General features: G+C 39.7%; 1 protein-coding gene across 1 annotated transcript; it reads left to right on the plus strand.

Annotated features, from left to right (window-relative positions):
- Window positions 1–26,029, plus strand: LOC139715726 (uncharacterized). The gene is made up of 10 exons (XM_071627275.1): window positions 1–46; window positions 1,920–2,067; window positions 2,621–2,702; window positions 3,526–3,641; window positions 4,187–4,527; window positions 5,379–5,542; window positions 8,526–8,817; window positions 9,547–11,003; window positions 11,523–12,251; window positions 18,508–26,029. The coding sequence occupies exons 2-10, from the start codon at window positions 1,976–1,978 to the stop codon at window positions 20,863–20,865; spliced, it is 5,631 nt and encodes a 1,876-aa protein (XP_071483376.1). The 5' UTR covers window positions 1–46; window positions 1,920–1,975; the 3' UTR covers window positions 20,866–26,029.
- The last annotated feature ends 1,070 nt before the right edge of the window (window positions 26,030–27,099 follow it).

The following is a 27,099-nucleotide window of genomic DNA, read 5'->3' on the forward strand; positions in this document are numbered from 1 at the left end:
CTCCGCTAGTAAATGAACCCAGGGAAGCTCACCGTACAACTTGCCGGTATGTAAAATTCATTACATTTTTCTTTCTTTCAGTTTTTCTTTAAAATATAACTCACTGAAACAATCTACACTCGTATCGCACAAGGTGTTGGTCCTCATTTTAACTTGTAAATCGTTAATGCTTGTTCATTGCATGGATGTTGTTAGTGAACGCTGCCGCTTGGACAGACAATGAATGGCAGTAATGTAGCCGTAGGTTCCCGTGGTAAGAGAGTGGCCAGTCAGTGCATTGGCAGTGCTGATGGGGTGCGCGCTGTGCACAGCCATGGGGCGTCATGATACAGCTCAGCCCTATCTACTATTTAATATGAGTGACAACTTCAATAGCGGTGGAAAATTCACCCGTAGCTCGGGATAAACAGTCAAGGTGATTCACTATTTTGGGTCATCGAGGCACCCAGACAGAGAAACAGACACAGAACTGTGTTGAATATCAAATGAATATTTTTAACATGGTATGGGCTCTTCATGCAGATTTTCATGTTTTGTCCGCATCGCGCATTAACAAGGTTACATGTCATGAAATTGAGATCAAGACCCTGTTCAAGTGCTTGCCAGTTGGTGAAGCAAAATCTATCCTAACTGCAAAGCCTGACCGGCGCGGCATCCATGTAAAAATATCTTAAATTTCATTGCACAAAATTGACCAGTGACAGGAATAGATCTAACAGTAACATTACACGTTAGTTTTGGTTAGGATCCTATGAAATTTTAACTAGGGCCTAACAGTTGTACTTGACTGAAAAATCTTTCTGTATCTTGTCAGGGATAGATCTATGTATGTTCCGCGGAGACTGCGTCCGGCTCTGCGCCATAATTTGAAGATGATAAAAAACTCCAGACTGATGGATTTTTCAGTCTAACTGTTAAACAATACCATTGATAACTAGCAGGTGTAGCCTTCTTGATAGCTTAAATTTAACTAACGTCAAATCGATTTGATATTGATGTTGACTTTCATGTCATTGCTCTTCACTTGTAAAGTTGTAGAATCTACTGTACATACAGGTTAGAACGTATCAGCACTTCAACCACTTGTACACTATTACCCTCGGCTGTCAATCTTGAACTATACTACGGAAGTCAAGGTAGTAAGTATACAGATCAAACCAGCCTCAGCAGGGGTCGGAAGGAAACTAGAAAAAACTTTGGAGTTGAGCAGAGGAAGGTTTGTGACAAAACCTGAGTGAAAAGCGAGGAGAAACGACAGTGAATGAAGTGGAAACTAAGAAGATAGGTGTCTAGAATCTAAGAAAAGTGAGGTTATTAACTTAGTGCTGGTGGTGTATGAATCAAATGATGTTATTTGTTATCATGTATGTAGGACCTTCTCCAATATATGCGTGACCATACTCGTTAGGGTCTATACTGACTGGAATTTGAATATGCCCCTCTTTCACTTACACTTTACAATAATTGTGCTCCAGTTTGATAAAATTGGGATAATTATATGTAGGGAAAAGGTACGTATCAAATGATGTGTCAGGTTTCCTCTTGTCTGACACTTGGAGCCATACCATACATTGTATATTCACAAAATGCAAGATGTCATGAGTTGTCATCAGTCCTTATTTAAAGATGATACCCTGTAACTCCATAAACATATTTAAGTTGTTTGAACTTGATAGTTGTATTCAACAGTGATATCACAACTGGAAAATAAGGTATTGAGCCACTGCATTTCCAACATGCAAAATATACACAATGTACTGGTATACTTTTACTTCAGGCTGATTGTTGATATTCAAGTCTTTCATCAAAGTAACCATCATATCACTTGCATGGACTAAATCAGTTTTCTGTAAGTAATCCTTTTTTTTTTCTTCTTCTTCTTCTGATTCTTCTCTTGGTCCTCTATAATTTCTGCACAGGCAAGGTGGACGTGGATCAACTTCAAGCTACTTCAGGACGTCAACAATAATGCAAGATGACGCTCCATGGAAAGATAGTCGTCATTAAAAGGAATGGTGCAGATGGTGCCCATTTCCCTCTCACTGCTGACCAGTGTTTGTTTGGAAGGTACCAGTAGTTGCTTTTCACATCTTTCCCCTTGTTTATCAGCATGTAATTTTTAGATAGTTATATTCTATGAAAAAAAAAAGATGTTGTTTATTGTCCATTGCTTACAAAACTGGTGTATCAGAACATGCTTTCATGAAGGGGTAAAACTCTAATTGCGAGTTTTTATGTACCAGTAATGAGTAGATGCAACTTTCTCTTCATTGTAGTTCTCAGAATTGTTATAGTGAATGATTTAATGAAGTTTCTAACATCTATATTTAATTAAGTCTGGAGAAGAAAAAAAATGAAAGAAGAGCATGTTTATCAAAAAAGTGATGTGTCTCAGTTCCTAGCGCTGTAGATATGAATGCATTTCCATTACTCTTGAATCCTGTGTTCTCAAAGAGACTGAGTAACTTAACCATTCTGTAGGGTGAAGTGTTTTTGCAATTCAAAAATGATGATGATATAGTCCAGTCACTACAAATTAGCAGATAACCAGCTGCTCACTATAATGTCGAAGCATTTGAGTACAAATGCTTTCATTTATCTGCTCTTTGCTTTCCACAAGGACCAACGAATGTGATATCAGGATACAGCTACCAAATGTCTCCCGGGAGCATTGCAAAATTGAGGTGCAGAAAACTGGGGAGGTAAGTGTTAGTGTTTCTGTGTTTGGCAGCCTGATAAATTTGGGCTTGGGCATGTTAAGAATGGATGCATGGTGTATTGTACAGATAGATAACAGGATACTGTATGTGGGCAAAATCATCACTGAAAACTTCTAATTTAACAATGACCCCTGTCATTGTCAGATTGGACAATTCTTATTTTATTATTTTTTTGAGGAGATGATTGCCAAAAATCATGTCCCTCTGCTCCATGAAACAAATGAAAACAGTAAAGAATAGTCACATTTTATATATTGCTCATCAAATTAAAGTCTGATCTTTTGTAGCATATGCATCATGATCATCATATCAGCCCTGTGTAAAAGCTCTTATGGTAAACATGGAAGGTAGCACTAAGATATGAAGGCAATGATACTAAAGATTAGGCAAGTGATGATGCAGTTGCTGTCTGATCATGAATTTCATATTAATCATCCATGACAAGCAAGCATGTAGGCTTGCAGCACCCTGTTCAAGTGTTAGATGTACAATGTAAGATTACATCATTGCATTATATGTTTAAAACAATCATGCTAGCTACCTACATGGTGTAAGTTCACTGATTAAGGTTTGCTGCCAATTCTGTCAATTCATTTTCTTAATATTAAACGAAAAAATACTCAATTTCACATTCATTTTGTTATATAGAAAATGTGCTGATCTCTCTGTATGCCACTGCTGAATGATGTCATCTGAATTTATTAATGTGACTTAAGTTGATGTGTGGTGAAGTTTGTCAGATCTATGGGCATCATCAATCATCATGTATGTCATTTTTTTTTTTTTTTTTTTTTCACCTGGACAGGTTTACCTTGCCAACTTGAGTCAGGTCAACCCAACCCTTCTGAATGGAAAGGCTGTGACAGAGCGTGACTTTGTGCAGCACAAGGATGTCTTCACCATTGTAGATCGTTCTTTCAGGTACATGCTTGCACTTGCCACGATGGAGATGCAACAAACGTGAGAGAGGGTAACCTCTCCGAAAATGAACTTTTGATCAACACGTAGTTCTAAATTTCTATATGGACTGTAAGGTGAAATCATTGTCATTTGAGAAATGCCATTTGCAAACCTGTGAAATTAACCATTGGTCTATTCAAGCCTTTCAGTTATAAGCTTGGATGCATATTTTTAACTTCAAGGCTACTTGATCTCAGTATATTGATCACCCTCCAAGTCTAAAGATCGGGTATGATAAACGCCAGTGATATCTCCTTATTTCATACGCTTGTTTCATCAGTGTTTTGTATGTCATGAAAGTTGACTAACTGTAGGGATGAGCTGATTTTATATGCATCTCTGTGCATCTTACTGCAATATGCACACATAGATTGAGTAGAGGTAGTAACTGATCACAGAAACCAAACAGATGATCCAAGCTGATGTGACAAAGTTCTCTGCATTGCTAGTTCCTGGAGGAAGTGTCCTTATTTGAGACTTCTTTTACACACCTTTGTTTTTGTAAGGTTTGAGTATCCTCCTGGATCTGCTCTGAGGAGCCCTACTAAGCCAGAGGTTCAGAGTCCAGAGGTATCCTCCACCACCACCAAGCAGGCTAACGGGGGAGGGGACACACCCCTGTCCTCCAAGAAAGCCACCCCGAGTGCTCAGAAGAAGAAAGACACGCCTGGTAAGGAGAAGGCATCCACTGCAGCTGCAGGGAAGACCCCAGAGCCTGTGAAGCCAGAGATCTCCAGACCCACTGAGGTCGCGACTCCCAAGTCGAGTAAAAAGGCCACTCCAAAGACTGCTAAGGCTACTACTCCAAAGGCAGCCAAAGTGGCAACTCCAAAATCAGCTCCAAAGAGTAAGTTCTGCCTTGTTAGTTCTTCTTGTGAATGACCTTTCAAATGAAATGTTTACAATGTTTGTGTTAGGGGAGTAAAAGTAAAAAGTTAAAATTAAAACAATCAATTATTAATTTTAATTAATTATGCAAATTAGAATATTTTTGTGTTTATATGATCATATTTTAGCCTAATTAAAAGCATTGAGAGTGTCCTTTTTGGTTTGTATATCTGTTTTAGCATATTCAACAATTGTACATCACAAAAACTTCCAAAAGTAATTTCAATTCTTATGTATTTTATTGTTTTCAGAATTTCTTATGTATTTCTTTCTTTTTTGACTTTTGTTTTTTCTTTGTTTTTTATTGGAAATTGTCACTGACCACTTTTCTACCATAATTAGCATAAAATTAATCAATAAAAGGGATTAATTGAAAAAATAACCAGGTTTTTATGACTTTCATGACAGAGCACTGTTTTCCATAGGAAATGTACACAAAATCACAAAATTGTGCCCGTTTTGGGGTGACATGCCATTACAAAAATGGGCGCGGCTTCGAAAAAGTATGTTTGTACTTTGTAAATTTGGTCTCAAAAGTTGCGTGAGAGTGGACAAAGAATGTCAAGAAGCCTTGCGACGAGGCCTTCTCGCGTTACAGAATTATAGCGCGAAATGTCGAGGGGGCGGATTCTGCCCCCCAGCCCCTTTAGGGTTGATATGACATAGCGAAGTGCTGTGCCTTCATTTGTTGGCTCTGCACCAAGCGTGAGATGCAATGCCTTGAATGATAGCATTGGTTTGATACCCAGAAGCTCAAAAGTGTTTTCTACATGATCACCCGAGGGTCGATGCTGATTTCTTGTTTGGTAGGCAAGACACCACAGAAGACACCCAAGAAGGAGTCTCCAGCACCCAAGCCTAAGAAGGCCACACCCTCTCCCAAGGCCAAGGCTTCGGCTGCCAAAGATGTTACTCCAACCAGGACTCCTGCAACTAAGAGGCGCAGTGGATCTCTTAGCAAGAGCGGAGGCAAGGTAGGGGAGCCGTCTGGTGCAGAGGTCTATGAATACTGGGCAGTAGAAGAGCCGTCTTGGCTTTGTGACCTAGGATGGTATTCTGAAATCCTTCCTAGGAAGAAATTTCTTCCTGAGTGGTATTCTGAAAATCTTCTGAAGTTTCTTCCTAAGTTTCTTCCTAACTTTTTTCGTAAACTTAGGAAGAAACTTAGGAAGATATGCAAGTGCGGATAAATATTAGGAAGATATGCAAATTTCTGACTTATGAAGAAGTTGGTATTATAGAATGCACTTAGGAAAGAATTTTAGAAAGATATTTAGGAAAGCTCCACCCCTGTCCTAAGTACGTTGTTAAGATAAAGCAAGCTGCAAAACATCATGAAAGGTGCTTGTCATTCACTGTGCGCAGTATGTACTTTGTATGCGCAAAATGCGGGTGAAATATGGGACATGCCTTGCACACTTGTATTCAGCCCTATGTCATAATGATATGTGGTTGTCAGTGGTTGGTTCCTTATGATGCGACATTTCATATTGGTGTAAGAAAGAACAGTGGGCGGGGATAAGGATGGCCTTAAAGGGATATTAGGGTTTTGGTTGAGACCTAATTTTAGGTTTCTAACATTTTTTGGTGAGATAATGAGAAACCTCTTATGAAATATGAAAGAGCATGTAATTTCATGAGGAATCCAACGTTTATTTGATGAAAATTGGTTTTGAAATGGCTGAGATATCCAAAACAGAGCGATTCTAATAAGTGTGGGACCCACAATTCATTACGATCGCGTTGTTTTACGTTGTCATGCCTCCGCCACGAAGTGGTGCCGGAGGCATTATGTTTTCGGGTTGTCCGTCCGTCCGTACGTACGTCCGTCCGCATTCGTTTATGTGATAACTTGAGTAATATTGACTGGAATTTTACCAAACTTGGTCCAAGTATTAAGTAGGATGGGGCAATTACTTGATTAGATTTTGGGTGAAATCAGCCAAAAGTCAAAGGTCAAGGTCAAATCATTAAATTGTACCTGTTTACGCTATAACTCAAGACTGGATTCAGCAAATTTCACCAAACTTTGTCTGAGGATGATGTATGATGGGACAATTACTTTATTAGTTTTGGAGTGAAATTGGACAGAGGTCAAAGGTCAAAGATCAAGGTCAAGGTCAAATCCTAAAATTTGTCTGTTTACGTGTTAACTCAAAACAGGATGAAGCAGCGTTCACCAAACTTGGTTCAAGGATGATGTATGATGGGGCAATTAGTTGAGTAGATTTTAGTGACATTGGCAAAAGGTCAAGATCAAATGCTAAAAACATTGCTATTTCCCCCATATCCATGCAATGCGCGAAGATATTTTCTTGAAACTTAGTGTAGACGTACTGCTGCATAAAGATTCTCCAGAGAGAGTTTCATGTCATAAGGTCAAAGGTTCAAAGGTTAGGTGAATATGTCACAATTTCACTTTTCTCGCAGAAGGTTCAATGTATCTTCATGGAACTTGGTACATACACATGTACTGACTGGCAGGGATTTTCTTGGGAATATAGGGGTCATGGATCAATAGTCAGGGGGTCAAAGGTCAAGGTCAACTCCTCAAAATGTTATTATTTCCCTCATATACTAGTATATAAATATGTAATGCTTCCATTATTTTTAAAACTAAAACTTGATATATACATGTATTCCCTAATGGAGATTCTCTGGGAAATCTCCAGCCAGAAGGTCAAAGGTTAAGGGTCAAAGGCCAGGTTTAAATGCAATATATTTATATATAATTATATATATATATATATATATATATATATATATATATATACTGTAATTACACTCTTTCTTCATACCTTGAAAATTACTCAATGCATAAACTTATAAAAGGGTTGGTCAGAAGTCAAGTAAAAATTCTCAATTCCCCAAATACAGGTACCTGCACTCAATAGCAAACCTAGTTCAAGGAAAGTAAACATTCAAATATTTCTGACAAACCTGTCATTTCAATATTTTGTCAGTTTTGTGAAACTGTCATAACACATTGTGAAGACATTGTACCATACACCCATTGGGAGAATCATGCATTATGGCGGAGGCATCAGTCGCGGTAGCGACATTTCTAGTTTTTGGATGTTTCAGTCATTCCAAACCCGATTTTCTTCAAATAAACTTTGAATTCCTCTCAAAGGGGAAGGCTAGTAAGTGATCAGTGGGAATCAGTGGAAATGCTTGGAGATGATTGTTCCAATCCTTATGGGATATATGTATTGTTGTGTGAAAATGATTTGCTTCAGAATGGTCTCATATTCAAGTAATGTGCAGTTTAATGCTTCCAGGTTAGCGTCCCTGGTCAGTGACGGAGCATTAATCTGCACATTACTTGAATATGAGACCTTTCTGAAGCAAATCATTTTCACACAACAATAGATATACAATGAACTCTTGAATGAATCCCATAAGGATTGGAACAATCATCTCCCAGCATTTCCACTGATTCCCACTGATCAGTTACTAGCCTTCCCCTTTAAATTGGTATGCTCTGTACTATTTCATAAGTGTTTGCTTGGTATCTCGCAAAAAGTTAAAAGCCCAATTCTCATCTCCACTAATACTGTACCATCCCTTTAACCCTAACCAGGCCAGGCATTTTGGCCTGTTCGTGACCGGGGAAGGGTTGATTCAACCCACTCCCTGGCCCTTTTAGGGTTAAATGTTATAACTCCCCAAATCAGTCCATTGATTTTAGGTCATTGCCTTGCATGACAGTAATCATAATTTACCTGAAATTCTTCTTTTGGTATCTTTTCTGCAGAACCATGAAGTTTGAAAATAATTGCATTAATTCATTTTCAGCAGCCAAACCTGAGACATTGCCGTACTAAAAATATGACCAAACATCTATACCTTTACCTCACATTGTTTGCAGATATTTATGGAAGCCTATTTAGGCTTGTGCTGTATGCGTAGTGCCTCAATTACGCAGACAGTTTCTTTGTTACATTTTGCCCCAAGATGACACCGTTTGGAAGCCCCCGAGTGCCACAAAACACCCCACTGAAGAACTCTATCAGCCAGCTGCGGCGTCGCTCTGCACCGGTCAAAGAGGAGGAGGAAGGTGTGTCCCCAGCTAAGAAGGCCACGCCCAAGGCAGCCTCTCCAAAAGCCGCTAGTCCGAAAGCAGCGACACCTAAGAACACTACTCCTAAGGCAGCTACACCCAAGGCTGCCACACCCAAGGCTGCCACACCAAAGGCTGAGACACCAAAGGGTACTGCAAAGAAGGCTGCTACTCCGAAATCTGGTGGTAAAGCACAAACACGTCTTTTTAAACTTGATTTAACCCTAATGATGCCGAGCTATTTAGGTAGATCATAGAGAGGGGAGGGGGGCTGGGAGCCCCCCGATCTCGACTGCGCGATCACAACGAAAAATCGCACATACATTGCCTATGACGTAATGTAAAGTACCACGAAGTTGGTTTTTTTTTTTTATTATCATTTATGCTTCATTATGCTAATTTATGCACAATTTTTTGTGTAAATATTCTTTTTAGTGTCCTGAGCAAATACAAGAGAAAAATGTTGTGCAATCTGAAAAAATTTCTTAGGTATTTCTTTTTTTGACTTTATGTTTTCCATTGTTTTTTCGATGAAACTTGTCTGCGACATTGTTCCGAACAAGAAAATATGTTATTAATTGATTTTGATCAATGAAACCCCCAAATTGTCATGCTTTTTTGAAATTTGCCTGTAAGCATAGTTTGAATTGAAATTGTACATGAATCCATGTTTTTTGGTCTGATATGCACATACATATTTATGCGCAACTTTGGAACTGCGCACCCGGGCATCGCAAATTTGGTGTCAAAAGATGCAGGAGACTTGAGAGAAAATTTATTTATTTATTCATGATTCATCTATTCATTTAGTGAATGTCGTATTTTCCATTACCACTGGAGAGTACCCTTCAGTCTCATTTGAAAGAGTCATTTGTTATTGATTCAAGTTTTTGTCTCTTGTCTACACCTTTCTAGGCAAGAAGACACCAGGATCTGGTCAAAAGCGAAAACGTACCTCTGTCAGTGACATGGCTCCCAGTTCAAAGAAGAAGCGTGTGTCATTTGGACCATCACTCAGTCCGGAGCGATTTGATAAGCGTTTGCCACCACTCACCCCACTGAAACGTGGTCAATCCCCAGGCAGGCGATCACTCAGCAGCCTTACTGATGCTACTTCCTCTCCACTCCGTGGCCTGATCCGAAAGAGGGCATCTCTTGCTGCTGTTGCCTCCCAGCCATCAATTAAAGAAGAACCAAGCCCCAAAAAGTCACCAGCAGCCAAGACTCCCACCCCTAGAAAGTCCAGGACACCCAAGGCCTCTCCAAAAGCAGCCACACCCAAGGCATCTCCCAAGGCAGCCACACCCAAGGCCTCCCCCAAAGCAGCCACTCCCAAAGCGTCTCCTAAAGCAGCCACACCCAAGGCATCTCCCAAAACAGCCACACCCAAGGCATCTCCCAAGGCAGCCACACCCAAGGCCTCCCCCAAAGCAGCCACTCCCAAAGCATCTCCAAAAGCAGCCACACCCAAGGCATCTCTCAAAGCTGCCACACCCAAGGCCCCTCCCAAAGCAGCCACACCCAAGGCATCTCCTAAAGCAGCCACACCCAAGGCATCTCCCAAAGCAGCCACACCCAAGGCATCTCTCAAAGCTGCCACACCCAAGGCATCTCCCAAAGCAGCCACACCCAAGGCATCTCCAAAAGCAGCCACGCCCAAGGCATCTCCAAAAGCCACCACACCCAAGGCATCTCCCAAGGCAGCCACACCCAAGGCCCCTCCCAAAGCAGCCACACCAAAGGCATCTCCCAAAGCAGCCACACCCAAAGCCTCCCCCAAAGTTGCCATGCCCAAGGCATCTCAAAAGGCTAGCCCCAAACCAGAAACACCCAAGAGTGCATCCAAAACTATTGCTAAAGCAGCTACACCCAAGTCCACTCCAAAGGCTACTCCCAAGAAGAAGAAGACGCCCAAGAGTGCTAAGGCAAGCTCAAAGCCTACTTCTCCAGCAGGAAGGGCTTCCCCAAAGCGCTCACCCCGACGCCCTGCACTGCTGGCTGATGAGAGTTTCACTGGCCTTCCCGAAATGTTCAAGACCCCATCCCCACAAAAGGGGGTCAGTCGAGTGATGGAAGGCAAGGTGGTCAAGATCACTCCTCAGTCTGCATCTGTTGTGAGGAAAATTGCCACACCCATGAAGGAGGAGATCAAGCAGGCAGCTGCTGCCAAGAGGCGGAGCCTCCCCAAGGCCCTCCCCCAACACATGAAAGCAGAGATTGTGGCTGAGGCTGCCCTGAAGCAGAAGAGAAGGCCTTCCCCCAGGAAGGGCATGAGCACTCCAATGAAGAAAGAACTGAAGGCGGCTGCAGACGCCAAGAAGAAAACCACTCCAAAGACCCTGGCTACTCCGATGAAAGAAGCCATTAAGAAGGTAAGACATATCCCAATAAGACAATTGTACTTACAGTCAATGTTGGTCAACCAACTTTATTAGACATAGGGCCCTCAGGTAGATTGATGTAAAATCCAAGTTAGAGATTGAATTGAAAGAAATGACAAAATACTGTAAGGAAAATGTATTGTCTGTTAAATCAATTACCTGTGTCTCAGTTGTGATTTGAAAACAACAATTGTCCAATGATGAATCCAAGTAACTTTGTACTGCTGCTTCATTTATGAAAGCAAGTTTATGCAACCAGGTCAGCATTGAGGAGGAACTAATTAAACACTCATATTTCACTCTTTTATTTGTATCACAAGACATGGACAACAGTATGGACAGCTATATTCAGATGAAAATGCAGTTGTCAAATATGATGGCATTAAAAGGATTATGTCTCTAACACTGAAGGTGCTAGCTTGATGTATGCATGGTATGTGCCCTGCCTTCTACTCTTCTCACGATGTAATCACACGGTTATTCACATTCTTCTCCTCCATCTGTGTTTAGGGAGTTGAGCTGAAGAAAGTAAAGGCATCTCCAAAGACTCCGACCGCAGAGAAGAAGACTCCTGCGAAGGCGGCCACTCCAAAGGTGTCAACCCCCACTAGAACAGCAGAGAAAGTTACTACACCGACATTGAAGAGTCCTGTATCTGCCACCAAAAAGACACCAGCGAAATCTGCAACAAAGAAGACACCAGTGAAGTCTGCAACAAAGAAGACCCCAGTGAAATCTGCAACAAAGAAGACCCCAGTGAAGTCTGCGTCAAAGAAGACCCCCATGAAATCTGTGAAGAAGGAGACACCAGTGAAGTCTGCAACCAAGAAAACACCTGCAAAGTCTGCTGAGAAGAAGACACCAGCCAAATCAGTAGTCAAGAAGACCCCAGGTAAATCTGCCGTCAAGAAGACCCCAGCAAGATCTGCCCTCAAGAAGACTCCAGCCAGATCTGCCCTCAAGAAGACCCCAGCCAGATCTGCCATCAAGAAGACCCCAGCCAGATCTGCCAGCAAGAAGACTCCAGCCAGATCTGCTGTCAAGAAGACCCCAGCCAGGCCTAAATCTGCCCGTAAACCAGCTGGAAAGCCAACATGGGCAGACATTGTGAAGAAGAACGCCAGTAGCAAGACTGTCAAACCAAGCTGGACTGTCAAGTGGGCAGGAAAGGCAAAGGCAAAGGCTATCGCCAAAAAGGTGGAGAAAGTGCGCAAACTTGCCAAGACCAAGACCCCAAAGGTAAGGATTAGTAACTTCATAAAACTAAAGATAATTCAATACTCTTTACGTAGAAGTTCATTCCACTTGCTACATGTACAGTGGACTCCCGTTACATTGAACATGGTTAAAACGAAATTTCGTTATAACGAAGTAAAACTTCTGGTCCCAAAATTATCGCCACTGAAGTCTACGGTACAAAACGCTTAACCCTAAATAGGCCGGGCTATTTAGGTAGTTGATAGAGCCGGGGGAGGGGGGGTCCAGGCCCCCCCTCCAGATCTCGGCCGTTGACCGCGCGATCGCGACAAAAATTGGCACACACATTGCCTATGATGTAATCTAAAATACCATGAAGTTAATTTTTTTTGTAATCATCATTTATGCTAAATTATGCTAATTTATGCATGATGATGCATAAAATCAGACTACAGTCAACTTCGGATACCTCGACGTCGGATAAGCCGAATATCACTTACCTCGGGGGCAAAATGAAAGTCCCGATTGTTCCTATGGAGTTTCTGTGTATTAAAATTCGCGTAGCTCGAAGAAAATAACTCGAAGTTCGGTTACCTCGAAGTGAAATCTACTGTCCCGATCTTAATTAACTTATTGTTTTTCCCAGCATGTAGCTCGAATCGAAATTACAAACATCACTCAGCAGCATCTCCGATTAAGCGCGCGTGGACAGGGAAGAAGACATGTCAGAAATCTTTTCACACTCGACTGTAAATTCCCGACCAGAACAATCGCGCGCCCAAAGAAATACCCGGTACACAGCTGACAAGAAAAATCCCCAACACTTGCCTACATACGTACATGGTATGCACATAGCACCCTTGCCAATGGAGTGCTTACGATGATAGCACTACGCTATGCCCCATCATCTTCTTTTCTTTAACCACTGTGTTTTAATTCTTGATCATACCGTGCGCGTAGATTTCTAAACCGTCGTGGCGCACCTGCGTAGGTGTTGACAGTTATATCTTTGGCATTAATCACGGTCCACTGTCCAAACATCAATCTCCTGCGTAGTGCCTTTTTTAAACTTTTTTTTTGCCTTTCACGAAGTATGTTTCATTTACTCTTCCCCGAGAACGCACGCACTGATATTTTTTTTCAGCAATGCGATTATGAAAATATTGTGGAATATGATGTGGAAGTATAGGCCGAGCATAATAAAGAATAGAATAGACAGGGCTCCACACTAACTTTTAGCGGGCCACCAGTATCACTGATTTTTATTTTTTGGTGGTCGAATTTACTCGAAATTAATATCTGGCGACACCCAAAAAAAAAAAATGGAGAAAAACATTAGAAAAATTAAATCGGTCCTACTAAACATAGAAAAATGAATATCAAGAATTATTAAACTGATACAGATGCTCATGTCTAAAACAAATGAATAGAAAATCCAATCATCTTATTCTGTGTTTTAAGATTTAGTAAATAGGCGCATAGATTATTATAAAAGTTGATGCATATATATTTAGGAGGTCAAAACTTACGTTTGAAATGAAAAAGTGGGAGCATTTGCCGATTTGTTAGCATCCGACATTTGTTTTAGCATGGTAAAGAGCCGAAAGTTCCCGTTATTCATTTCCTATTGTAAAAGCAATCATCCAACATTTATTAGTCTGTTAGCGCCTTACGGAGCCGAATATTACCGTTAATCATTTTTAAATGTAAAAGCAAACAACCGACAATCATTTTAGCATCTTACGGAGCTGAATGCTATCCTTATCCATTTCCAAACGTGAAAGCAAACATCCGCTATTTGTTTCAGCATCTAACTGAGCGGATTAATACCGTTAATCATTCCCAAATGTAAAAGCAACAATCTGTCATTTATTTTTGCATCGTACGAAGCAGAATATAACCGTTATTCATTTCAAACATATAATACGACATTTATCTTATCATCGTAAGGAGCCGAATGTATACTGTTTTTCATTTTTGAACGTCGAAGCTGACATCAGACGTTTATTTTACCATCAAACATAGCTGAATGTTACTGTTATTCATTTCGAAATGTAAGAGCAAATATCCAATGTTTTTTTGAGCATCATATGTGGCAGAATGTTACTGCTATTCACTTTCAAACATTCCAAAAGTAAAAGCAATCATTCGACATACATTTTAACATCTTCCGGAGCTGATTGTTATTGCCATTTACTTTCGATCGTAAAAGCAAACATCCAGCATTTATTTTATCATCATAAGGAGTTGAATGTTATTGTTACTCATTTCCGAACGTCAAAGCAAACATCAAACATTAATTTTACCATTGAACGCAGCTGAATGTTACTGTTATTCATTTCGAAATTTAAAAGCAAACATCAGACAGTTATTTTAGCATCGTATGGAGCAGAATATTACTGCAACTTCCAAACATGAAAGCGATCATCTGACATTTATTTTAGCATCTTCCGGAGCCGAATGTTATTGCTATTTCATTTCGAAAGTATAAGGAAACATCCGACACTTATCTAACCATCGTACGGAGTTGAATATTGTTTTTCATTTCCGAACGTCAAAGCAAATATTCGACATTTATTTCAGCGTCTTCCGGAGCCGAATGTTATCCTTATTCATTTCTGAACGCAAAAACAAATATCTGACATTAGTTTTAGCACCATACGGAGCGGAGTCTTATCGTTTTTAATTTCCAAAAGTATGAGCAAACATCCGACACTTATTTTAGTATCTTACAGAGCCGATTGCTACCGCTGTTCATTTTCAAAAGTAAAGGCAAACATTCAACTTTTTTTGGTGGCGCGATAGGGCCACCAAAATCTTCATTTCTGAAATTTTGATTTCAATTCTGATTTTGATTCAATTCATTCATATAAAAGTCGATTCAATTCCAATTGACAAGCGTGCAAACAATCGGTAGGTACTATAACAGATACCATGTTGAACATCGATAAACGTCGGATAAGTCGAAGAAAATTCGACATACGTACACGTACCTCGAATTTCGCGTACCTCGAACCATTTTCTTCAGTCCCGACGACTTCGAGGTATCCGAAGTTGACTGTATTTGGTATAAATCACAAAATAAAGCTCAAAACAGGCACATTTTTTGTGTAAATATTCTTTTTAGTGTCCTTAGCAAATGTAATAAAAAAAATTTGTGATATCAGAAAAAATTCTTAAGTATTTTATTGTTTTTTGAATTTCTTATGTATTTCTTTGTTTTTTCGACTTTATGTTTTTCATTGTTTTTTTCGATGAAATTTGTCCGCGACATCGCTCCGAACAAGAAAATATGTTATTCATTGATTTTAATCAATAAAACACCCAAATAATCATGCTTTTATGAAATTTGCCAGTAAGCACAGTTTGCATTGAAATTGTACCCAAATTAACGTTTTTGAGCGGCGATAGCTTTTTGCGCTTGCGATACATCGCGCGGAACGTCGAGGGGGGGCTTCGGAGCCCCCCCCCCCCCGGCCTAGTTAGGGTTAAAACGAACACGTTATAACGAAATTTTCGTTATAATGAAATCTTTCTGAGCACCACTGACAAAGAAAAACAAAAGAAATGTGCTCTGTTATAACAAAATGCGAATCGCTTCCGAAAATATGTAGCGGAACAAGCATTTATAGCGTCTCTGCATGGGCGAACGCTTCACATCACTGTGTACGTGTTCGCTCCTTGTGTCCTGCATAGTTTCCGAGGAGGACTTGCATTATTGTAATACAATAATCTGAAATTAAACAAGGGTTCGTTTTATTGTTTCGAAGGTACTTTATTACAAAACACACAGATTCTTATACGCCTAAATGTCCGTTGGTTCGGAAATGAAATAGGGTTTGTTATTACGAACATTTTGGCGTTATTCCGAACAGTTTGTTATTACTAAAGTTCGTTAAACCGTCAATGAGATATGGTTCTCATTACGACGGTTCGTTTGTCAGAAAATGATAGGAATTCTAAACTTTCGTTAATCGGAACATAAAAAAAAAGTTTCGTTAATCCAAAGGTGAAAAAGGTGAGTCCAGTAACAAAACTTTGGAATTGCAAACTTCATAATCGTCGAAATAACTGACCTTTCTCATTTTTTTTTATAATTATTTACAAACCTTCTTCGGAATAACAAATCTTATTTCATTGTTGGATAAAAAACCTTCAGAACAGTGAACCATTCTCATTTTTTTCATTTACAAACCTTCGGAATGACGAAACTCATTTCATTTTCCGATCAATGAGCCTTCGGAAAACGAACAATATATTTATATCTAAATTATGAACTTTCGGAATAACGAATTGTCGGAAGAGCGAAGTTTCAAAATATTGAACAAACCTTTGGATTCCCGGGAATGGCGAAACTTCGGAACAAAGAGTCTTTCGGAGTAACAAACTTTAGTAAGAAACGAATCTTTGGAATAGCAAACTGTAACAGAATCCTAAACTATTATTTTCTATATGACTTATTGTGTGATAAAAAACAACTTTATGCTCTCTTTTAAATGTAATATCCAAACGAAATTTAAAAGGTACCATCCCATTTCACATAGCTTTCCAGTGTATGATGAGTATTCAACAGACATGATATATGCATAGTGGTTACCTTGTTTTTGTTATATATTGTATTTGTTTGGTTATAACGAAAGAAAACGGCCGGTCCCGAGCATTTCGTTATAACGAGAGTGCACTGTAATAGATATCAAAGACACAACGAGAGATCTTTGGTCTGCACTGAAATTATTAATTCCTAATGAGTTCATGAGATTCATTTATCTCAGAGTTCACATGTTATTTAAACCATTAATGTACTATAAATCACAATATATTCATGGCATGAAATTTTCGCGAATTATAGCCAACGGCCTTTTTTTTTCAGCATGACATTTTTGCAAATTGCCACTGGCATTCAATGCATGTAGTGTAGACGAGAACTTTCGCATGCATTTTGATTTCGCGAATCTTATCGCTCTCGAAATTCACAAAATTAAAATTCACACGAACATTTGTCGTTCTACAGTATGTTAATTTGATATTGTGTATATGGTTGATAATCATAATGTGATTAACTCTTCATGCGCCACAATGTTAATCTCCAATGTACCACATTATTCTGTTACTACAATGTAGGAATACTTTTCAGAAAACATTCTATTTCTCAAATCCATGTAACTTTTTATAGATGTTTGTTATGCTGGACATACAAAACTTTTTGTTTTAGATAAAATGCCATGATTTGCTATGATGTAAATTTCATGACAAATCTATGACTATTTTTTTTTCAATGACCAGTAGGTAGTATATCAGCAAGGCATGACCTTTCCACACAAAAAAACAGTGACAGAACTCACTGAAAGTGAGAATGTACTGGCATATCCAATAGGTATAAACACAGCTTGATATTTATTCACCATGTAATGCACGCTACCTGTGACAGGAATGGAAACAAGAAACAAGATGAAACAAGGGAAGTTTCCCCCCCCCCCCCCCCCGAAAAAAAGGAAACAAGCAAACTAACTAACTTACTAGACTGAAGTACAAAGCCCATACCTGACACATTTAAAGGACGAGTTCACCTTCATAAACATAAGGATTGAGAAAATGTAGCAATATTAGTAGAACACATTATTGAAAGTTTGAGGAAAATCAGACAATCCGTTCAAAAGTTATGAATTTTTGAAGTTTTTGTGCTGTACCCGCTGGATGAGAAGACTACTGCAGTGTATGAATAACTTAGATGTCACATGCGTACAAGAATATAATGAAAATATAAAGAGAATTTCACAAATTCCATCTTTTGAAAAAAGTACACATTCCCCTGACTCGTTACGGACAAATGTTATGGGTAATATCATTCCCCCTGCCTTTAGAAAGAGGCAAGTCAAGTGCTCTTTTATTATGCGAAAAAAGTGAAAATATGTTGAATTTTCTTTTACATTTTCTTCATACTGTTGTACGCATATGACTCACAAGCTGTTGTAGTCTCCTCATCCAGCGGTTCCAACACAAAAATTAAAAAAATTCATAACTTTTGCATCGATTGTCCAATTTTCCTCAAACTTTCACTGATGTGTTCCACTAATATTGTTGCATTTTCTCAATCCTTATGTTTATGAAGGTGAACTTGTCCTTTAAATGAGACAAACCGGTTTCAAGAAATTGATTTTCCCTTTCCAGTGACATTACAAATTGAGAAGCCTTTGCTTGTAACCCATGAAGGTCATAACGTAGCATTGAAAGATAAATAAGTTGAATTTTCTTTTCTATGCCTCTCTCTTTCTCTCTTTTTCTCACTTCTCCATTGTAGAAGGCTGCAAAACACGGAGTTGGCAGCACCGGTCATGCGGAATCTCCTGCGACAATTGTCCTCAAGAAGACTTTGAAGGCCAAGACACCTCTGAAGACCAAAAAGGGACGGAAGACACCATACAAGAAGCCACCAACAAAGAAATCCCAGGCAGTGGCCAACACGAGTTTCACAGGCTTGCAGGATCTGTTCCAGACTCCCCCACCACCTAAGGAAACTCCGATTGACACTTCTGACCTGAAAACACCTGAAGGACCTGGAGAAATGTTTGTTTCTCCTCTCTCAAACACCAAGCAGAAACCCAGGAAATCAGATGTCCTTGCATCCCCACTCAAACCAGTTGCTACCCCTGTCAAGGTTGCAGCATCTCCGAAGAAAAAGACACCAGCCACAGGGAAAGTTACAAAGGCAAAAGTTAGGAAGTCTGTGGAAGGAAAAGCACCCACGCCCAAAAAAGTCAGGGAATCCATTGATCTTGATGGATTGACCAGGTTAGTCAAGACACCCAAGGTGAAAGCTGGGCCAAGTACTCCAACTGGGGTGGCAAGACTGGTCAAGACTCCTAAGGTAAAAGCTGGGCCAAGTACTCCAACTGGAGTGGCAAGACTGGTCAAGACTCCAAAGGTGAAATCTACTCCTAAAACACCAGATATGGCTGCAATGTCCAGGCTCTTTGCGGAGGCTAAGCAGAAGAAGACCTCGAAGACCCCCGATATGACTGGTCTCTCCAAACTAATGAAGACCCCCAAAGACAAGCCATCACCCAAGTACACTGGCATCAGAGAGTTAATGAAGACTCCAAAAGCGGCTGACCCATATACTGACTTTGATGGAATTCCTGATCTATTTTCCTCTCCTGCTGCTGTGAGAGTTTCAGCTGCAACTCCTGCAAAACAGGGACAAAAGAGGAAGAGGGCACCTGCAGACAGTCCAGCAGTGAAGAAGGCCAGAAAAGATAAGACACCTGCTAAGCCCACAAAGTCTCCAGCAAAGTCTCCGGCTACTGTATCCAAAAAAGCACCTGCGAAGTCCCCTGTTGTGTCGCCAGCAAAGAAAGCATCTAAAGCAAAGAAGGCAGCCACACCAGCCAAGGCAGCCACACCAGCCAAGGCAGCCACACCAGCCAAGGCAGCCACACCAGCCAAGGCAGTCACACCAGCCAAGGCAGCCACACCAGCCAAGGCAGCCACACCAGCCAAGGCAGTCACACCAGCCAAGGCAACCCCTGTAAAATCTCCTGCCAAGAGGGCAACACGAGGAAAGAAGGAAGCTGCTGCAAAATCTCAAACACCAGAAGCACCAAAGCGCACTACTCGTGGCAGGAAGGCAGCACCTGCTGCCAAGAAGACAGCAAAAGCTGCAAAAGAACAGCCTGTTGTTTTGCCCGAGCCTAGTGAGGCAACGCCTGTGCAAGCAAAAACCAAGAGAGCGACTCGAGGAAAGAAGGTGGCATCTCCCATCAAATCACCAGCTGCTAAGGCGACACGAGGAAGGAAAGTTACAGCTGCTGCAAAATCTGCCCCAGCTGAGGATAAATCCACTCCTGCAAAGGCAGTCACCAAGGTGTCTAGTCCTGTAAAAACACCTGCAAAGAAAGCCACCAGGGGAAAGAAGGGTGCTGACAAAAAGGCTGCTGAAGCAACGCCAGCCAAATCACCAGCTAAGAGAGTCACTCGAGGGAAGAAAGCAGCCACTCCTGCAAAGTCTCCAGCAAAGAAGACTACAAGGAGCAAAAAGGTAGCAACTCCTGCCAAGTCACCTGTGAAAAGGACTACACGGGGAAGAAAGGCTGCAAGTCCACTGAAGTCACCTCTGAAGTCTCCGGTAAAGAAAGCTACAAGAGGAAAGAAAGCGGCAAAGGTGGCAGAAACTGAAGTTGCTGAAGTTGCAGTCACACCTTTGAAGACTCCAGTGCAGAAGACTAGACGAGGGAAGAAGGCAGCTCCGGTCAAGACTCCAAAAGCTGAATCAGAGGCAGCCAACACCAAGGAGGCCAAGACCCCCACCAAAGCTCCCTCTAAGAGAGCAACAAGGGCCAAGAAGGAAGCAACACCGGCCAAACCTGCAAAGAGGGGTACCAAGCGGGCTGCTCCTGAGGCGGCACCAACACCATCACCGAAGAAGACACGTGGTGGAAAAACCAGAGCAGCACCGAAGACACCGAAGGCAGCAACCCCCAAACCATCCCCAAAGGTTACAAGGAGAGGAAAAGTCACAGCTGCTTCAAAGGCAGCCAAGAAGGCAAAAACCCCGGTCAAACCTTCCCCTAAAGCCACGAGGGGGAGAGGAAAGGTTAAAGCTAGCCCTGTCAAGGCCTCTCCAGCCCCTAAGAGGCTTACTCGCTCTAGAAGGAAGTAGACAAGCAAAAGGATATGGTAAAGTAAGTTTAGTCTGTTTGAGAGGATGTAATGAGAAGAAAGTGTATGCAATATGTTGAAGGTATGTTGTCTGCGGAAACTAAATGTTACAGAGCAAGTCTTATGCACTTGTGTTTTGTACTTCCTTGCTTTGAGCGATCATCTGAAATCATAAAGAGAGTGCATCATGTAAAATTTCTGCATTGTTGATGTTTTTTAACAAAGGATTTTATCAAAAGATACATTTGAAAAGGCTACAAACAGAAGTACTTTGTACATAAATTTTGGGATTGATGCCGATATTCTGACGAGATTGTGTAAAATATTTTTGTGGTGTCTTTATCTGTATGGAGCTAAACATTGCTTAGTTTTAAGAGTGATTTTTATGCCTCCGCCACGAAGTGGTGCCGGAGGCATTATGTTTTCGGGTTGTCCGTCCGTCCGTCCGTACGTCCGTACGTACGTCCGTCCGTACGTCCGTCCGCTTTCGTTTACGCGATAACTTGAGTAATATTTACTGGAATTTTACCAAACTTGGTCCAAGTATGAAGTCTGATGGGGCAATGATTTGATTAGATTTTGGGTGAAATCGGCTAAAGGTCAAAGGTCAAGGTCAAATCATGAAATTGTATCCGTTTACGCGATAACTCAAGATTGGATGGAGCAAATTTCACCAAACTTTGTTGGAGGATGATGTTTGATAAGACAATTACTTGATTAGTTTTTCAGTGAAATCGGACAGAGGTCAAAGGTCAAAGATCAAGGTCAAATCTTAAAATTTATCTGTTTACGTGATAACTCAATACTGGAGGAAGCAGCTTTCACCAAACTTGGTCCAAGGATGATGTATGATGGGACAATTAGTTGAGTAGATTTTAGTGACATTGACAAGAGGTCAAAGGTCAAAAGGTCAAGGTCAAATGCTAAAAATGTTGCTATTTCCCCCATATCTATGCAATGCCCGCAGTTATTTTCTTGAAACTTAGTGTAGACATGTACTACTGTGTAAAGATTCTCCAGAGAGAGTTTCATGTCATAAGGTCAAAGGTCAAAAGGTCAAAGGTTAGGTGAAAATGTTGCAATATCACTTTTCTCGCAAATGGTTCAATGTATCTTCATGGAACTTGGTACATATGCATGTACTGACTGGCAGGGATTATCTAGGGAATTTAGGGGTCATGGGTCAATAGTCAGGGGGGTCAAAGGTCAAGGTCAACTCCTTAAAATGTTACTATTTCCCTTATATAGTTAGTATATAATGCAATGATAGCATTATTAGTTTTAAAATTTAATATATGTATGTATTACTTAATAGAGATTCTCTTGGAAATTTCCAGCCAGAAGGTCAAAGGTCAAAGGTTAAGGGTCAAAGGTCAGGTTTATATGAAAAAAATATATATATTTTGTACTGTAATTACACACTTTCTTCATACCTTGGAAATTATACTCAATGCATAAACTTAGAATAAGGTCGGTCAGAAGTCAAGTAAAAATTTTCAATTCCCCAAATATGTGTACCTGCACTCTTTAATAGACAATTAGGTCAATTAAATAGCAAACCCAATTCGTGGAAAGTGAACATTCAAGATATTTCTGACAAACCTGAGTGTTATTTCGATATTTTGCCAGTTATGTGAAACTGTCGTCACACATTGTGAAGACATTGTACTATACACCTATTGGGAGAATCATGCATTATGGCGGAGGCATCAGTCGCCGTCGCGACATTTCTAGTTTTTTCTTTTTTTTTTCAGTGGCAGAGTAATAACTGCCTTTATGTGCACAGATACTTGCTCACATGCAGAAGGGTTTGTTGGAAGCCTTCTAACATTTGAATTCTGAGAATTATATGAGACTTACTATCTACCTCACAAGGTGATAATTTGCCTATTCATCCCAATTTGCTGCACAGTAAAATTATTATTTTTTTTTGGTCAAATCATCCAGTAACATACATGTACACATTTTTACCAATACAGTGTATAATTCTATGGAGTTCAAAAATTTTTAACAAGAATAACTGTACACTGCATACCTACAAAGTTCCAGATGTACCTAGTCACTTGTAAGCATTTAATTCAGCTAATTTTTGCAAGGAGTACATACAGAGTGCAGTCAAAACATGTATAAATGGACAGTCTTGTTTATAAAACGTTTGTATATTACCTGTATATTGATCTGCCGGGAAGGTTGATATTTTATATTGTTTGCTTAAGTATTGTGTGAGGCTTGGGGTAAAGCGTATTTAGATGGCTGTGTTATTGTCTGCAGTAGTCTGCCAGGAATTTGACAAAATTGCATCAAGCTGAATAACAATTTTCAATTTTAATGAAATTTAACATGATACCAATGAGGCTATCTAGTAGTACATGTAGTACATGCTAATGTGAGGCCTTGTTCAAGTAGTCTGTCTATGTCAGCCTTACACTGTCATGAATCTGTGGTCATTGAATGGAATACTGTATGTCAAGGCCGCAAAGAGAACACTCCTCAGTAGCACCACAAGATATCCAGGCTATCAGTTTCAGCAGACGTCCTGTTTTTGGTGGTTTTAGTTTGTGTTTTAGCCTTATGAATTGGCAATAAGAAACTCTCCCTGTAACATGGACTTCCGTGGACTCCACAGTTCGTTCTCAAGGCATAGTGTCGAGAGGTGTGATCAATGAACCGTAAATGATAAACCAGGGGCCCGTTGCATAAAAGTTACAATTATGGTAACTTTGCTATTCAGTGGTAACTACCATGGCAACAATACTCAACAGCCAATCAAAATCAAGAATTCCATGGAAGTTACCATTGGATGGCAAAGTTACCATAATTGTAACTTTTATGCAACGGGCCCCCAGGGCTTTGAAACCAAACAGGAGCTTCCAGCAAGTGAAGAATTATGCAGGTTGTCTTGATCAAGGCCATGTGAGGTGAAAATGTCAAGGCAAATGGGTCACCCTTGTCACAAGTTCATATCATTTCCACAGTTTGTGCTACTCATGTAATACACTGTATTGCTACTCCCTGTAAACACTTTTCAAGCCGACAACCATAAATACGTAAAGCTGGCTGTCTCTTGAGATGGGGACTGGTTTTTTAAGATGTCGCTATCATGAGGGTTGTGGGGATGGGGGAGGAGGTGTTATTACCGGTTTAGACATTATTCCTCACAGCAGCAGCAGTGTATACCATAGCATTCAGTGTTAAAGAGTGAGTTACATGTGTAGAAAGATTCTGTTATTAGTGTGGACATATTTAAGTATTGATCATGTTAATGACATTGTAATGCACAATGCTGTACATAATATCCTGTGAATGGTAGCATTTAAATTTTATAATGTCATATATATTAATGGAGACTTCACAAATTTTAATTCTCGTGAGTAATAATTGAGCAAATTTAGACAAATTCCTGTACATATGCTGCATGTTGATTAGTAAGCATGCATGCTGTCCATGTTTTGAATGTGTTTTTCCCCTTTTTTACTATCCATTTTCTTCACTTTTAGAAAAATATAAGACAAGTGAGTGCAAGGCCAATGAAAGTGTATAAGGCATTATATCACACTTTATGCCCTACCCTACACCTAGATCTCTGGGCATAATGCCTTGCTCATCCTGCAACTTGGTGGAAATAGGGATCTTTCATGTAACAGATTGAATTCAAATATATACAGTGTACAGTATGTTTATATACAATCTATTAGTGAATGGCTTGATTTGTATGGCATTGTATAATCACGAAAGTATCCCTTGCATTTGAATTCGTAGTGAGAAGGGCCAGTCTCAAAATAGGATGTCTTTCAAGAGTTTTCTTAGTATTTGACCTTATATGACCAATTGAAGACAAAATCAAAATCTAAATGAACTTGCACTCTTAGCCAAGATGCTTTACAGTATCTGTAATTTTGGGGCATAAAGTACATGTGAAACACATAATCTGTTTAAAAAAAAGAAACCCTGAAGTGCATTTTTAGATTATATATAATGTAGGTTTACTTTTGGCATTTGAAGATTTTTTTCATGATGTGGTTTTTACTGCACTAATTCATGTACAGGTTAAGTCTTCACCTATGCATGTATAAAATGAAACATTTGGACCAATTTCAAATATGCCTTGATGTAATGGGTACTGGTTTTTACTAGCCTTTCTAGGGACCATTTTGGAAAGAAACGCTGTAAATCAATCTCTAAGGAACAATAGTGTACATCTGTATATCTTTCTGTCAAGTCCTTTTCTGTCAGTGTGAATGTGATATTACGTGCTACTTGTACAGTGTACTTTGTTTTCTTACACATGTTGTATATAGTGTACAGTACATCGTGTACCAGGTTCAGTTAAGATTCTTGTGATCACCTCTTTATGGGGTTTAAGTGAATTTGATTTTTTTTTTCTTCAAGTCCTTTAAAATAATCCCAAGTCAAATGCTATGAAGAAGAAGCCGAGGTTAAATACAGTGTTGTTAATACATGTACACATGGTAATAGTTTCCCTGTTTGTGTAAAAAAAGAAGAACATTTTTTATTTATAGTTATTTGCGGCAAGGATCTATTTTACAAAGAAGACCATCTTGGATAAATTTTGATTTGAATTTCTAGGACGAGTCAAAGGTAAAAGCACTGTTAAAGAGTGCTGAGAAAATTCTTCACAGAAACAAACAAAAATCTTTCTTAGTTTCTGACTTCAAAGGCATGCTCTTACCTTGTCCTATTGAACTGAAAACAAAATGCATGTATACAATACTAGGGGGAGGGGGGTGGAGTTACACTGTACATGCACGGTTAACCTTGCGTTTAAGTCAACACCCTTGGGACCAGGGGAAATCTGTCCACTTGTGCAAATATCAACAGGGCAGAAATCCAAAAAAAAAAAAGGAAAAGATAATTTCTGGACTTTGTCATTGCGCTGACTTTTGTGATGTTGACGTGCAGGAGGTTTACTGTACTTTTAGAATGGTCTTTATCGTGTATTTCATGTTTGTACATATAAGTTAGAAGAGTTATTGCTGTCATTGTATTCCTTCAATAATTTTCGTTCTTTCTCTCAATTTCATTCCATGTATGTGTACATACCGTGTGATTTATGTTGATGTAGTAAAGTTCATTGTGAACACCAACAGGTTTTGACCTACTCTCATTCACTTTTTGCCACTATTGTTCAGTGCTATGCTACTCACTTGACTTCCACCCGTTCAGTGAAAGTTGGAGCATTCTCATGTCACTTCCTTGTGCTAAAAAATTCCTGTGGGCTTCTTGGTAGGGAATTCTAGGCCAGTTACAAGTTAGTCTGAGAAGAAAAATTAATCCCCAAACTAAATTCTATTGAAGTTTTAAAAATTCACAAATTTTTGCATAACAGTTCTCAAACAGTTGATAGGAATATGCAAATGAGTGAACTGATGATGTCATCTCACAATTTTCCTTTGATCTTGTACAAATGTAAGAAATTAATTTTAAAAATCATTTTTTTTTTCTTTTTGCCATGAAAATGTAAACTTGTACATGTACTCTGTATGTTATTCTTGGCTGAATAACTTCAAAATACTAATGTAATGATCAGTCAGATACATGTATGTATGTACTGTATTAGGGTTTGCGGCTGTAGCAGAATAATGTTGGGGGAAGTGACATCACTACAGTGTACAGTGTCCATGTATTTGCATATTATTTACTCTTCAAAAGCTGTTTTGTGAAAACAAGCAAAACTTCACTCTTTCATAACTTCTCTAATTTTTATGTGATTTTGATCAAATTTTCACTATTGGGTATTCAAAATGTTATTCATCTTAATTCAGACTAACTGTAGACTGGCCCCGAGTTCCCCTTTAATTTCACAGTGCATAAGTAAAGCATTGTTCCCCTGCCACTACACAATACATTTTACATTTAGTACACGTGGCAAGTTTGCTATACAGTGTTGGATGTTTTTTACATGGTACAATGTAATAAGCCTTTAATGAGAAAACAATACACATACATCTACAGTACATGTGAATAATCACATACATAGTGCAAGAAAAATCATCATACACTGTAGAATGCTGTATGCATCAGAGAGACAATGTACTGGGGTTGTACATTTTGATACACTATACACAATGTACAACTGTACAAGGAATGTGTCTGGATGGTTATGGTGAAATACATTGTACATGTATGTTGTGGTATGCTTTGCAGTGGAATGTGTTTTACAGGAATTTCATGTACACACGATCATATTGTACACTATACAGTACATTCAGCAAGA

Source organism: Diadema antillarum, unplaced genomic scaffold (assembly GCF_040938485.1).
Source record: "Diadema antillarum isolate AM-2024a unplaced genomic scaffold, OU_Dant_1.0 scf00000054, whole genome shotgun sequence".
Taxonomy (NCBI): Eukaryota; Metazoa; Echinodermata; class Echinoidea; order Diadematoida; family Diadematidae; genus Diadema; species Diadema antillarum.

What these genes read in the sequence shown, in the direction of transcription:
- LOC139715726 (XM_071627275.1), top strand. Translation starts at nt 1,976, where the DNA reads ATGACGCTCCATGGAAAGATAGTCGTCATTAAAAGGAATGGTGCAGAT. An exon ending in TCCAAAATCAGCTCCAAAGA is followed by an intron (nt 4,528 to 5,378) that starts GTAAGTTCTGCC and finishes CTTGTTTGGTAG; the next exon opens with GCAAGACACCACAGAAGACA. An exon ending in CCAAGACCAAGACCCCAAAG is followed by an intron (nt 12,252 to 18,507) that starts GTAAGGATTAGT and finishes TCTCCATTGTAG; the next exon opens with AAGGCTGCAAAACACGGAGT.